General features: G+C 43.4%; 1 protein-coding gene across 1 annotated transcript in view; it reads right to left on the reverse strand.

Annotated features, from left to right (window-relative positions):
* Positions 1 to 3,515: 3,515 nt before the first annotated feature.
* The window catches only part of ATP12A (ATPase H+/K+ transporting non-gastric alpha2 subunit), a 41,051-nt gene continuing 28,852 nt past the window's right edge, over positions 3,516 to 15,714 (reverse strand). Inside the window, exons 20-23 of the mRNA XM_073603509.1 lie at positions 15,478 to 15,611; positions 10,687 to 10,788; positions 6,062 to 6,153; positions 3,516 to 3,784 (exon numbers count right to left, since the gene is read on the reverse strand). Coding sequence (XP_073459610.1) covers positions 3,756 to 3,784; positions 6,062 to 6,153; positions 10,687 to 10,788; positions 15,478 to 15,611 — 357 coding nt within the window. The 3' untranslated portion in view covers positions 3,516 to 3,755. The remainder of the gene's footprint in view (positions 3,785 to 6,061; positions 6,154 to 10,686; positions 10,789 to 15,477; positions 15,612 to 15,714) is intronic.

Genomic DNA, 15,714 nt, shown 5'->3' on the forward strand with positions numbered 1-15,714 from the left:
AAAATGTATTTTTTTTTTTTGCTCTGCTATACTTACATGAGTGGTGATCTGTTTCAAGGGTCTGGCCATGTTTCCCTAAGCTTGGTGCTTGATTACTCCTGCCTGCCTCTGAAAGAAGCTCCAAGAGAATAGAGTAGGAGGGTCAGCCACAGAAGTTTTGAATATTTGTCTGACCTCAGCCAATCCCTAAGAGGGGCACCCAGAAGTTGGCTAAGGGAGAAGATAAATGTTTGGGAGGCTTGTTTAGAGTGTTCTTGTCTTGAGATTGCTGCCACTGTGATGTAGGTTGTGTACTGGAAAGGTTATGTTAGGTCTCACCATGTGCTCGGTTGGAAGGAATCTGGCTTGAAAGATATTTGCTGTAAGGCATCTATGGAAGCTGACCTAAAGAGGGTTCCTTTTATCTCTGCTGCTGGGTGACAGCTGTCCTTGGACATTGTGACTTGTTTAAGATTCCAGGTGTGCATGTGCTTTAGGGGGGTTAAATGTCAGAAGTTGCTGCAAGACTGGGACTGCTCAAAAAGCGTCTCAGATTAATTGGCTGTCCCCTCTACAAAGGCTGCTGCTTGAGGATCTGAGATTAAGAGACTGTTCTCCTATATCTGTTTTGGAGTATCCTGCACCCCATTCCTCTTTCCTGTTGCTTGCTGCAATAAATCTACAAAAAGACAACCCTAGACTGATCCTGTGTTGTCGGTGTGCATAGAAGTGGTGTATGGGCCTGGTAACCTCTGAACAACCAAGGGAGACCTGGGTCATATTCAGCAGCCCCTCTGGGGGTAAGCGCTACAAGAATATGATTGGTTGTTACACAGACAGTTCTTTTTCAAGCATAATGCAGGCTATACATGGGTCGAATTCTGTCCCCTCTCAATTTTCTTTTAAAAATCCGAACTTTTCTGCATTTTATGATCTGATGATCATAGTATCATAGTAGGTAAGGTCGACTAAAGACAATAGTCCATCCAGTTCAACCTGTGTAGGTGCATGTGTGTCAGTGTCTATAATTATTTCCCATATCCCTGTATGTCTTGCTCTCTTAAAACGAATAATACTCCCTGCAGCCACCACCAATTGTGGAAGAGAGTCCCACATCCCTATTGTCCCGACAGTGAAAAACCCGCTTCGCAGTTTAAGGTTAAACTGCTTCTCTTCCCATCTCAATGTGTGGCTCTGTGTCCTCTTACACTCCTTATGACTGAATAGTTTTTTTTTTTTTTCCTATGCTGGGATCACCATTGAGGTATTTGTAAATCGCTATCATGTCCCCTCTCAAGCGTCTTTTCTCCAGCGAGAATAAATTTAGTGCTTGTAGTCTTTTCTTGTAATTGAGATCCTCTAGTACCCTTATTAGTTTTGTTGCCCTTCTTTGGACTCTCTCCAGTTCCAGCACATCCTTCCTGAGGACTGGTGACCAGAACTGGACAGAGTACTCCAGATGTGGTCTAACCAATGTTTTATAAAGTGGTAGGATTATTGTTCTATCGCTGGAGTTTATCCCTTTTTTTTTATACATGATAATATTCTGCCGGCTTTGGTAGCTGCAGCTTGACATTGTATGCTATTGCTCAATCTGTTATCCACTAAGACCCCCAGATTTTTATCCTTGATTTCCCCAGCGGATCTCCCCCTAGTGAGTAGTTTGCATTAATGTTTTTAGCCCCCAAGTGCATTACTTTACATTTCTCCACATTAAACCTCATTTGCCATGTAGTTGCCCACTCCATTATTTTGTTCAGGTCTTTCTGTAAGATTTCTATATCCTGATGTGAAGTTATTGCCCTGCTTAATTTTGTGTCGTCCACAAAAACTGAGATTGAGCTATCTATCCCGTTCCCAATATTATTTATAAACAAATTGAATAGAATTGGTCCCAAGACAGAACCCTGGGGCACCCACTTACCACTCCAGACCAGTCTGAGTACACGCTATTTATCATCACCCTTTGGACACGCCCCTGTTGCCAGTTTTTAACCCAAGAACAAACATTATGGTCCATGCCTGGAGACCTCAGCTTGTAGATTAAGTGCTTATGGGGGACTGTATCGAATGCCTTTGCAAAATCCAGGTACACAAAATCCATGGGCCTTCCCCTGTCTAGATGGCAGCTCACTTCCTTGTCGAATGATAACAGATTGGTCTGGCAAGAACAACCTTTGGTAAACCCATGCTGATGACTACTTAAAGCGGAGTTCCCAAATGGAACTTCCGCTTTAAGGAAGGTGACCCCCAGACATGCCACATTTGGCATGTCATTTCTTTGGGGGGGGAGCGGAAACCCTCAAAAATGAGGGTTCCCGCTCCCACTTCCTCCCTGGGCTCCGTGGAGCTGGAAGTCAGTCCACCTCTCCCTCCGGGCAATCATCTGGTCCCAGGTCCCAGATGATTGCACGGCTCGCGCATGAACAGTGGGTGCCCAGCTGTGGCTTCACAGTTAAAAACACTGGCGCTGCAGAGAGGAGGGGGAGATGAGCGGGGCTTTGTTCCCCCGCATCGCTGGACCCTGGGACAGGTAAGTGTCCGATTATTAAAAGTCAGCAGCTGCAGTATTTGTAGCTGCTGACTTTTAATTTTTTAAGAAGAACTCTGCTTTAAGATATTTTTTTTCCTCAGTAAATTCTTGGATATAGTCCCTTATCATCCCCTCCAATAATTTACCAACGATTGATGTTAAGCTAACTGGCCTGTAGTTCCCAGGGATTTGTCTCTGTCCTTTTTTAAATATTGGTGCCACATTGGCTTTTCTCCAATCAGCTGGCACCAATCCCTATCAGTATGCTGTCCACAAAGATTAGGAACAGTGGTCCGGCTATAAACCTGACTGAGTTCTCTGAGGACTTTCGGGTGTAAGCCATCTGGTCCTGGTGACCAGGACCAGATACCACCATTGATTTAAAAATTCGACCAGCCAAGCCTTCAATTTCACCTCATGCTGCTACAGAAAATAATTTTGGTGGCCAGGAAACTTCTTTTCTTACCCGGTCACAGCTCATGCACATTTCTTTTTCGATTAACAAATTTCTATGATGATGGAAGAATCATGTGAGAAATGTAGTTTTTCAAAAAATTTCCAACATGTCCGACCACTCAAATTCGATGGCCGCATGAAAATTAGGTGCTGCAGCCCACTAATGGTGCAAAATTTGAACGAAAATTCATAGTTAGGATTTTCGTAAGAAAATTCTTTCAGAATTCTACCCATGTATGTAGAACCGGCTTAAGAGCAGCTATTCTGCCCTGGGGAGAAACCTGAGGTACAGGTGCATCTAGTGGATAGGCCAAGGCAGTTGAGGAGGGGGGGGCTGTAACTATTGTTTTTACCCCCCCCCTCCTCAGTGACGGCAGCAGCAGCTCTATTCCTTCAGTCCCAAATTCCTTCCAGTACACTGTGACAACAGAGTTCACGTATGTTAATATTGCCCTGGGGTTAAATGTGACATTTACAATTTACTGAAGTCTTACTCTGCTTTGCTTCCATGTATGAAGGACTTGTAATATATTAAAAAATGTAGCGCTTTATTATTTAAAAACACTTTATTTTCATTGTATTTACAAAGGTAGCTGTACACAAAATATACATTTACAGTATTCTGAGACGAACTGAAAAATATACGTCCTAGTTTCTTTTTACATTTTTTTTCTTTTATACGTTGCATTTACACTTTTTATTCACCCAATTTGTTCAACAAACCGGATAATTTATATTTATAATAGCATTGAAAATATTGCTTAGGTACAACACGGTCCAACGAACCTTAATAATACATATTTACGTCCCACCAGCCTGGAGAAGAGAAGAGAAAGGTGCAATTAATACATGTAAGACACGGCCACCATAGTGAAGAAAAAAAACTCAGCTAATGAAAGAAGGTTAAACCAGGGGTCTCAAACTGGCGGCCCTCCAGCTGTTGTGAAACAAGTCCCATCATGCCTCTGTCCTGTGAGAGTCATGCTTGTAACTGTCAGCCTTGCAATGCCTCATGGGACTTGTAGTTTTGCAACAGCTGGAGGGCCGCCAGTATGAGACCCCTGAGTTAAATAATCATTTTCTACTACAGCCAACAGTTCAGGAAAATCTGAATTTTATGTCCTGAACATTTGCAAATTACATAATACTGATCCAACAATTTCTTAAAGCAGCAGTAAACCCCGCTTTTTCACTTGTAACCTACAGGTAAGCTTATAATATGGTCTACATTTAAGTACAGTGAATATCTCCTAAATGTGCACCATTTTGGAGATATTCCCAGTTGCAGCAGCCCGTGAAGTCACCGGCGCATGTGCAATATGGACAGAGCTCTGTGACGCAATTGTGACGTCATCGCAGCTGTAACGTGGAAGGAAAACTGGGTAATGATAGAAGCACCTGCAGCAGTGACAGCATACTGCTGGAGTGCTTTGTTTTACTTGCTTACCGACCACATCACAAGGATGTATGGTGGCAGAGTGGCTCTCCTGTGCCGGGATCAGTCACCTAGTACGTGATCTGGCACTTCTGGGAAGGGGGGCACGTCACGTCTTCTGTGATTTGTCACAGAAGACGCCGGCCAATGGATGTCTGCCAGCACCTACCAATCGTTGGGAAAACACACAGAATGGAGCTCTGCCCATGTAAACAAGGCAGAGCTCTGTTCTGAATTAGTAAAAAAAAGGCACACAGTTAACACACAAACACTGGCTAGGCACACATTTTAACCCTTTGATTGCCCTAGGCCACAGTGATGGCGAACCTTGGCACCCCAGATGTTTTGGGAAGTACATTTCCCATGATCCTCATGCACTCTGCAGTGTGCATCACGAGAAATGTAGTTCCAAAACATCTGGGGGTGCCAAAGTTCACCATCACTGCTCCTAGATGTTTAACCCCTTCCCAGCTAGTGTCGTTAGTACAGTGAAAGTGCATATGTGTAGCACCAATCACTGTATTAGTGTCACTGGTTTCCAAAAAGTGTCAATAGTGTCAGATTTTATGAAACAATATCCCAGTCCCCGCTATAAGTTGCTGATCGCTGCCATTACTATAAAAAACTGTATAAAAAAATGAATACAAATTCCAGTATATATCCCATAGTTTGTATATAACTTTTACACAAACCAATTAATTTAGGCTTATTTAGTTGTGTTTTTTTTGTTGGGAGACAGCTGATTGGAGGAAAGACACCCACCCACCCACCAGCAGCAATGGCAGCGTCCGAATCGGTGCAGCCCTATAGTTCCTGTACTACTTTTGGCGATTTCGGGGTGCAATTTCCATTGGCATCTGTGCAGAAACCCGCACAGATGTCTCTGAAATCGCCCCTGAAGTTGGGACTGACATGCGGGAATAAATTTGTGCGAGTTCAGCTGAACTCACACAATTTAATTTTCGCAGTCAGTGTGAACTTAGGCTGCTCTCTGCAAATCTCTTTATAGCAAACTCCCTGACACAAATTTCAAGCTGGTTTTATCATATGTGACGGGAACTTGTCAGAAGTTATCAGGCCGATAACAGAAGAACAGAGCAGGAGAAAGCTACGGGACATAATGCTTTGTAGAGAGATAAGAAAACACTGCAGATAGATGTGCCCAGCTTAAATTTCATGAATCGGGTTTACATCCACTTTAAGTTTTGGGTTTATTTCCCATTTTGTATCCAATGGTGTGCTAGCTACTGGTTCAAGGATTTCCCCTTTAGCACAGTTTTTTTTTATTTTAAAGTGACATTTATGTGTGTGTTACCTATATTTTCTTTATCAGACTTCACTACTGCTTTTAAATGCACTCAGTGATAATTGTAATTTTATATATTTTTCAATTACATTTCACTATCAGCTATGTCTTGGAAAAATTGCATTTTTTTCCGAAGGCATTGCTGTACAAGACGCAGGTGTTGCAATACATTCCCTAGTTAGAAATACGAAACCTTCATCTTACAACAAGATGTTTAAATAACTTTTCTTGTTGGGTGACCTGGGAGATAAACAGCTAAGCGCACAGGTTAAACCGTCCATTTCAAAACATGCTGGTAGTAAGTGTAGATCTGCCCACAGGGTACAGTTTTAAGTGTTCAAAGTATACTTACTTCCAGGATGGCGTCTGACCAGCAATTTGCGGATTTCGTCATAGATAAAGGTCAGGAAGAAGAATGGCGTGGCCACAAACCAGTACTGCACTCTGAACACAAGAAAGAGAGCAGATTGTAAGACATTATATACACCGTATACAATTCATGGCCAGTCTTCTATACTCAGATTATTCAAGAAAATTGTTTCATGATTTGGAGTCTTTAACCGCTGTGTCTCTAAGTAGATGCTCTCTTTAATAATCATCCAATGGCTTGTCATTCCCCTCTTTATAAAATGAAGACAAAAAAAAAAACTAGAGAACTTGTTGAAGAAAAGTACTCTACATGCTAAGCTGGAGGTAAGATACTTTTTAGTAACAAACACTGATTTTTGTTATAAACAGGTGGCAGTTGCGGCATTCCTTTCGGACTATCTCCTGCTTTTCTGGCGTGAATTGCTCTTATGAATGCGTTGCGCCTAATTCAAGAAAACATCTGTTTACAATTTTAGTTCTGACAGTGACTTGTGTGCCAAATTCAGGTAGTGAATTCAAATAATTAACTCAATTTCTACATTGTGGCGCATCACCTACAAAAAATTCAAAATAAAATACCAACAGCTTGTATCCTATGAAAGTTGTTATTATTATACATGATTTATATAGCGCAAACAGTTTGTGCAGCGCTTTAAAACATGAGGGCAGACAGACAGTACAGTTACAATAAAATTTGGTACAGGCGAAATCAGAGCTTACAATCTAAGAGGGAAGGGCAAGTGATACAAAAGGCAATAGCTGTGGGGGGTGAGCTGATGGAGAAAATAAAAGTACAATTGTTAGGTGGAGGAAGGACAGGATTCTCAAAAGAGAAAGGTATTCAGGAATCATCTAAAAGTAGACAGAATAGGAAAAAGTCAGATTGGGGTAAGGAGGTTCAATGTAGAAAAATGTAAAATAATGCATTTGGGTTGCAGGAATCTGAATACAATCTATACACTGGGGGGAGAAGAAAAGAGGCTTAACTTTAAACTATGTAGAGGGTTCTTTACTGTAAGATCGGCAAGGATGTGGAATTCCCTTCCACAGGCGGTGGTCCCAGCGGGGGGGAGCATCAATAGTTTCAGGAAACTATTAGATAAGCACCTGAATGACCGCTATATACAATGTAATACTGACATATCACACACATAGGATGGACTTGTGTCTTTTTTCAACCTCACCTACTATGCAACATAGACCTAGACCTCCAAGAGTTCCAGAGGATGGGAGAGGCTCGGGAGAAGTCGTGGAGGCAAGTGTGGGAGGAGGTGACAAGGGAGCTAGAGAACAGGAATTATGACACTGAAGGTGTAGGGAGTTAGGTAGGATAAGAACCAATAAAAAGTACAGTCATGGAGACCAAAGGAGTGGAGTTTTTTGAGGAGGAGGGGGTGGCCAACTGTATCAAAGGCAGCAGGTGTAAGAGTACAAAATACTGGTTTTAGGCGTTAGTAAGTTTTAGCAGCACAGGTTCTGTGGAGTGTTAAGGACGAAATCCAGACTGAAGAGGATCAAGAAGGGTCTTGGTGAGGTAGTAGTTTAGTTAGTTGTAGACCAGGGGTGACATATTTTAGTTGGGGAAGATGCCAGAAGAGAGGGAGAGATTGAAGATGTGAGCTAGACAGTGTAGAATAGAGCAGAGGGTGACCGTAGCAATTGTGAGGGGACAGGTGGTTAGGTGGGCATTACAAAAACGTTTAGCAGCCTTGTCTATAGTTCCTTTAAATAAAGGAAGTATTGAGTGGCTGGAGGATGAAATAAAGAGTTAAAGGTAGAGAAGAGTTGACAGGGACTCTCTCAGATGTGAGGGTGTTAAGTGTGATAAAATAGGTCTGCTTGGCAGTGTGGAGGCGATCATATTTTTGGAGAGCAGATTTATATTGGTTGAAGTTTCTAGAGTGCGGCTATATTTTTCTGGTTGTAGCAGTCATGGCCTGATTCTGTGTCTAGCGAGGGATACCAGTGTGTCCAGGGAGGATGAGAGGTGAACTGTTGTAGACAGAAGTTTTCAGACTGGGGCAGGACAGGGGTGATATTTTATCATAGAGGTGGTCAGTAGCAGAATAGAGAAGGGTTGAAAGTGGCAAATGTTTCTACAGGTAACTGTTAGGCAGGTGGAAAACATGGAGAGTGTGAAACTAATAAGGTAGTGATCAGAGACAGAGAAAAAGGATTGTTGGAGAGGTTGCACTATTCATGCAGTGGTTCTCAAGCCTTGTTCTCAGGACCCACTAACAGGCCAGATTTTAAGTATTACCTTGGGGGATGCAGACTAGAATACTGCAATCCCTGAGCAGCAAATTATATATCACCTGTGATGTATTTCAGTTCTCTTGCAAACCTGGCCTGTTAGTGGGTCCTGAGGACAGGAGTTGAGAACCACTGCACTAGTGCATAACAAGGAGAATGCAAGGTCAAGGGTGTTGCCATCAGAGTGAGTAGAAGCACGATTTTGAAAATTTCAGAAAAGAGAAAGTAGGGTAGCCAGGCAGAGAAGTCATCAAAGGAAGGTTGACACTGGTCAAGGAGGCCACTAGATTACAGCAATTCTCAAAGAAACTGGAGAATAGACAATTACAATGTTCCTCAAATAAAGGTTGAGTGAAGAACAGGTGCTTTGTGGAAATAGAAGGGTTCCAACTTCACCTCCCTTCCATCCACTGGGTCTGGGAGAGTAAATCCAAAAAAGACCACCATGGGAGAGGGAAGCAGAGTCAGATTCTTGAAGCCATGTTTCAGTAACAGCAAATAGATTAAAGGCGTAAGCGATAAAAAGTTAATAGGCAGAGGTGAGTTTGTTACAGACAGTGCAGGCAATTCCAAAGTGTGTAGGAGAAGGGGAGGAATAGAAACATAAGCCTGGTACACACTAACAGGTTTTTTTTTTCATGCAACTCCGCGGGTTGCATGAAAAAAAAAAATGACTTTCCGGTCGGAGACACTGTACTAACCAAGCAAGGTTAGTCCAGCGAACTCCCCCACTGAGCTGTTGTGTTCTGACAGGGAGATGGGGGGGCCCCCACCATAAAACTCTGCCATTGGCAAAGAGCGCTGATCGAGAGTCGGTCGGCTGCTGGTTTTTCAATTGAACATACACATTCAGAATATTGGCCGTTTTTTTTTTTTTTGAACCGGCAAATGTCTCCCAACATTCTTAACCACTTCCCACCCAGGCCAATTCTGACATTTCTCTCCTACATGTAAAAATCATGATTTTTTTTTTGCTAGAAAATTACATAGAACCCCCAAACATTATATATGTTTTTTTAGCAAAGACCCTAGAGAATACAATGGCGGTTGCTGCAACTTTTTATCTCACACAGTATTTGCGCAGGAATTTTTCGAACGCGTTTTTTTTGGGAAAAAAACAGTTTTGTGTTTAAAAAAAAACAAAACAGTAAGGTTAGCCCAATATTTTTGCATATTGTGAAAGATGAAGTTATGCCGAGTAAATAGATACTCAACATGTCACGCTTCAAAATTGCACACGCTCGTGGAATGGCGCCAATGTTCGGTACTTAAAAATCCCCATAGGCGACGCTTGAAATTTTTTTACTGGTTACATGCTTTGAGTTACAGAGGAGGTCTAGGGACAAAATGATTGCTTTCGCTCCAACGTTCGCGGCGATACCTCACATGTATGGTTTGAACACCGTTTTCATATGTGGGCGAGACTTACATATGCGTTCGCTTCTGCGTGCGAGCACACGGGGACAGCGGCGCTTTAAAATTTTTTTTTTTTTTTTTTTATTGTTAATTATATTTTCTTTTTTTTATTTTGACACTTTTTTGAAAAAAAAAAATTGATCATTTTTATTCCTATTACAAGGAATGTAAACATCCCTTGTAATAGGAATATGACATGACAGGTCCTCTTAATAGTGAGATATGGGGTCAATAAGACCTCACATCTCAGTACTAGGCTGGGGAGCCTGAAATAAAAAAAAATAAATAAAACGATCACCGCTTCCCAGCCGAAGCCGTTTTTTTTGAATGGAGAGGCCGGGCATGACGTCATAACATCGCGCCCGGCCTCCGACGATCATAGAGACTCCGGCGACCATCTGGTCCACCGGAAATCTCTATGATCTACATCCGGCGCCAGCGGATCCGCTCTCCGCCTCACCAATCGTAACAGTGAGTCAGAACAAGCACCGGAGGGCGGTGGGAGGGGGGATGTCCCCTATCGCCTCCCATAAGAACGATCAAGCGGTGGAACGGCCGCTATGATTGTTCCTATGGTGTAGAGATTCGCCGGCAATATCTGAATGATGCCTGTAACTACAGGCATCATTCAGATATACCCGCTCAAATTCCACAACGTCATATGACGTACCTTGGGCAGGAAGTGGTTTTAAACTTTGTGAATTATGGCTGCAGCCAGACTACTAATTAAGACCATATTTCTTTTGGCATACAGAGAAAGATTTTGCAAACGTGTCTCTAATCCATTCTTGAAGTGGTGTATCATGCACCATATTAAAACACAAGTTCTAGGCAGGTACATGAATTTTGTAAAATGCTGCACTACTTGCGCAGGTCTTTATGATTTCCAGGGTGTGTGTGCAGAGCTCTAAAGAGAAAGGACTCAATTTGACATCTCACCTCAGAGGGACAAATTTCAAGCCATATGCCATCCCAGGACAGTAGGACAGGAACAATGCTATGATGAGTTGTGAAGCCAGGCCCAACAGAAGAAATTTGTTGCTGTAGTAGAAAAACAAAAGAACTGATCACTAAGTGTTGACCCACATTACAGATGTTACACTCAAATACACAAAGAAAGTAAAGTGTGACTGCAGAAAAAAAATAGACCAAGTGGTCCACCAAGTCTGCCCCAATTTTTTTAGTTAGTTTTTCTGTCTGAGTATAGATCTATGTGTGTTCCAATCATGTTTGAATCCACTTACTGTTGACTGACTCACTAGCTCTGCTGAAAGTCTATTCCAAGCATCTACTCTTACCAAAATAATACATTCATTTTGAACATTCCTCCTGCTAGTTTGAGGTTATGTCCCTGTGTTCTTGATCGTGGATTCATATTGAAAAATAGGATTTTACGCCTTACTTGTAAAATCATTTTCTTTGAGTACATCATGGGACAAAGTCAGGCTAATATTCATTACCTGCTGGGTTACTCCATCATTAGGTGAATGGACACTGGTTGACCAAAGGTCTTCAGACAGGAAGTGATCCCCTATATAACCCCTCCCATACAGGAAGTATGTAGTTTATTTAGCAAGCACTAAATCCTCAAAAAAGAGGGAAGGGATCTCTGTGTCCCATGATGTACTCAAAGAAAAGGATTTTACAAGTAAGTATGACGTAAAAATCCTATTTTCTTTTTCATACATCATGGGACACATGACTCAGGCTAATATTCATTACCTGCTGGGATGCCCCAGAGCAATAGCCTTGAGTGGAGGGAGACACCCTTCCAAACAATAGCCATCAGAACTTATACGGCAGCCCGCAGTATACTGCGGCCGAAAGCCAAATCCTCGGCTGCTCGAACATCCACTTGATAAAATTTTGTGAACGTATGCACTGAAGACCAGGTAGCAGCCTTACAAATCTGAGCCAGAGATACCTGATGGCGAAAAGCCCAGGAGGTTCCTACACCCTTGGTAGAATGAGCTCTCACCCTAAAGGGAGGAGCTTTATGTTTCAGACCGTAGGCCTGAATGACCAATTGATGGACCCAATTGGCAATGGAAGTTTTGGAAGCTGCCTGCCCCTTCTTGGGTCCTTATGGTAAAACAAAACAAAAAAAAGAGTCTGATCCTCAGCTCTCCGCAGATCTAGACAGATAAACCTTGATTGCCCAGACAATGTCCAAAGAATGCAGTCATCTCTCTTCCTCCGAACGAGTCTGAGAGAAAAAAGAAGGCAAAATAATGTCCCGATTTAAATGAAAGGCCGACACCACCTTTGTCAAAAAGGTTGGAACAGGTCGTAACACGATTTTGGCATGGTGAAGTATCAAGTACAGTTCCCTGCATGAAAGGGCCGCCAACTCCGACACCCTTCTAGCCGAGGTGATAGCCATCAGGAAGTCTAGCTTGCATAACAGCAAGGCTAATGGAATTTTCTTAATAGGTTCAAATGGTTGTTTCTGTAACACAGACAGCACCAAGTTCAAGTCCCAAGGACACATAGGTGACCTAATGGGGGGAAGCAAGCGAGTTGCCCCTTGCATAAAGGTTTGGATCAGCGAATGGGGGGCTAAATGCCTTTGGAAGAATACTGATGGGGCCAAAACCTGACCTCTGATTGTACTCAAAGCCAATTTGATTTCCACAGCTGACTGTAGAAAAGAGAGAATTCTCCCAATCACATATTTCCGAGGATGCCATTTTCTGGCTACACACCAAGCAATATAAGTCTTCCAGACCTTATTATAATTCTTCTTAGTGACAGCTTTTCTAGCATTCACTAGAGTAGACACCACGGTCCTTTAACACCCTGGCTTCAATAGCCATGGCATCAAATTTAGAGACTGTAAATTGGGGTGGAATATAGGACCTTGAGACAGTAGAGCGGGGCGACGTGGAAGAGTCCATGGCCCATCTCTAGTCAGTCTCACAATCTTCTGGGCCAGGCTGGTGCCACTAGAATGACTGGAACCCCCTCTCTGAATCCTGCGCAACAAATGTGGAAGGAGAGGGATCAGAGAGAAAGCATAAACCAGGGAGTACTGGCTCCATGGAACTATCAGAGCATCTGCTCCAATTGCCAGAGAATTTCTTATTCGAGGCACAAACTACTGTAGCTTGTTGTTGAACCTGGATGCCAGTAGGTTGACCTCTGGCCATCCCCAACGTTGGCAAATTTCCTGGAACACCTCTGGGTGTAGGGGCCATTCCCCCAGGCAGATCTGCTGGCGGCTGAGGAAATCTACCTTACAGCTCTCTACTCCCAGGATATGGACTGCCGATATTATTGGCACATATCCCTCTGCCCAGGCTAGTATGTAGTTCACCTCCTTCAGAGCTGAACGACTCCTGGTACCGCTTTGGTGGTTTATATAGACCACTGCCATGGCATTGTCATACTGAACTCCGATGGGGCAGTCCTGAAGCTCCACTGTCCAGGACCGCAGGGCCAGACGTACTGCCTGTAATTCTGGGACGTTGATGGGCAGGGTCTGCTCTGTCCCTGACCATTTCCCCTGAGCTGTGAGCCCATCTAGGGTCGCTCCCCAGCCTGAGAGACTGGCATCTGTAGTCAGTACTCTCCAAGTTACTGGGAGAAAGGATTTTCCCTTTCGCAGGTTCTGATCCCGCAACCACCAGTTTAGGCGTAAGCGTGCCTGAGGAGATAAGAACATTGGATAATCCAGTGCTTTTCTTCCTCTGTTCCAAGCCAACAAGATGTCTTGTTGTAAAGGCCTGGAATGGAACGGAACTGGGCATAGGGCACTACCTCGAAAGAGGATACCATCCTCCCTAGAAGACTCATACAGAGCCAAATGGAGGGTTGTCTGGTGCCCCTTATCTGACACACCTGATCCTTTAGGGCACAGATCCTTACGGGTGGCAAGAATACTCTTGCTTGGACCGTGTTTAGAATCAGACCTATATATCTTAGACTTTGAGCTGGTCTCAAGGCTGACTTTTCGGTATTTATGATCCACGTAAGTACGCGTCCTTTATATCGATATATACTACTGAGCGGACAGACTCCATCCGAAAGGACTGTATCAATAGATATTTGTTCAGGGACCTTAGGTCCAAAATGGGCCTTGTGTCCCCGTTTGGTTTCTGAACTGTAAATAAGTTTGAGTAAAACCCTGTGCCCCTTTCGAATACAGGAACATCACTCCTTGATGATGTAGTGCCTGAAGCAATAAGTTTCTTTTTGGAGGATCTGAGGGAACGCTGGACCCCGTAACACCAGCTTGTAACCGCAAGATATAATTGAGGTGACCCACTCGTCCTGAATTGTTGTTTTCCAAATGTCCGCAAAGTGCAGCAGCCTTCCCCCCACCCGATGGAGTGGGGGCGTCCCTCAAAAGGAGGGCTTGGTGCTGGGTTTAGAAGAATTTTGGACCCAGAGCCTTTTCTGGCCCTGGCCTTGCGGCTTGCCCCTGGCCCTAGTGCCCTGTTGGTGGCGGAACCTCCCTGACGCTGAAACATTTGAGGAAGCAGTCCCTGGGTTTTTAAATGAGGGACGTTTGGTGCTTTTCTTCACAGGAAGAAGAGAACTCTTCCCCCCAGAAATCTTTTGGATATATTTGTCCAAGTGATCACCGAATAAACGTTCCCCATGAAACGGGAAACCTGCCAATAACTTTTTACAAGGAAGCTCGGCTGACCATATAAAAGTCTGTACATATGTACAGACAAGAGAGCCAGACGAGAAACCTGCTGTATTGAATACTTTAAAGCATCAAAAGCAAAACACAGCACTCACGCAGGGCCACTTAGAAGCTAAGGGCCCAAGCTTCACCTTTCATGGCGGGTTCCTGTTCCTTGGACCTTCAAGAACTGGTTACCCTTTCACTCCCTTGGACCTGTACAGCACCCTGCAGGAAATGCCTTAGCGCTGTAGTGTCCAGGATTTCCCCTCCGCAGGGTCCAGCGCCCGGAGGCCACGTTACAGGCAAAACCCTGCAGGAACTTGAGTCTTCTTTGCAAGGATCGGGTACCATTTATCTAAGCATAAAAGCCTGTGTCAAATGGATCAGATCGGTCAATCTCTTGATTCATTTTTGGAACTGTTTATGGGACTAGAGACCTGGAGCTCAGAGAGCTCAAACAAACCATGCCATCCACCTTGCAGACACTGGTAAAAAAAAAAAAAAAAAATACTTCCTGTATGGAAGGGGTTATATAGGGGATCACTTCCTGTCTGAAGACCTTTGGTCTACCAGTGTCCATTCACCTAATGATAGAGTATAACCAGGCAGGTAATGATTATTAGCCTGACTCTGTGTCCCATGATGTATGAAAAAGAAACACTGCACCTCCTGAACGTTATTTACAATCCTCAAAGTATTTAAAGGTTTCAATCATGTCTCCCCTTTCCTCTGTACAGATTAAGTTCCTACAGTCTCTCCTGATATGGTTTATATTCACTATTTTTGTTGCCCGTCTATGAATGTGTTCTGTCTTATCAATATCGTTTTGTAAGTGAGGCTCCAGAACTGAACACAGTATCTAAGTGAGGGTCTATATAGGATAATCAGAACATCCTTCCTCCTGTGGGGAACCCTCTAGTAATACACCCTAGAATTCGTTTCACTTTCCCCACACCGTGTGCTAATTATCTGTAAGTGATATACAGAGGTCCAAACATCCCATAGCACACTCTTCACAGTCATGTGACAAACTCAGTCTGCTTTTAATAGTGACAACAATGCTCACTCGTTGTTTTCTTTGACCTCGGACTTACCCAAAGACGCCCTGCTGGAAAAGTGAATTTCTTCGGGTCTTTCTGATGAGAAGATCTGCCATCTGCACTATAACAATGGTCACAAAGAAGGCTGTATATCCTGTCCACTCCATGTATTGGCGCTGGAAGAAGGTCTGCAATAATAAAAGATACACTCGATAAGAGGAAAGCGAGCAAAAGGAAACGCACGATGGATACGTTGTGTATTCTGTTCACTGCAGTATATACATGGGAAGT

This window comes from Aquarana catesbeiana, linkage group LG10, assembly GCF_042186555.1.
Source record: "Aquarana catesbeiana isolate 2022-GZ linkage group LG10, ASM4218655v1, whole genome shotgun sequence".
In the NCBI taxonomy this organism is placed as follows: domain Eukaryota; kingdom Metazoa; phylum Chordata; class Amphibia; order Anura; family Ranidae; genus Aquarana; species Aquarana catesbeiana.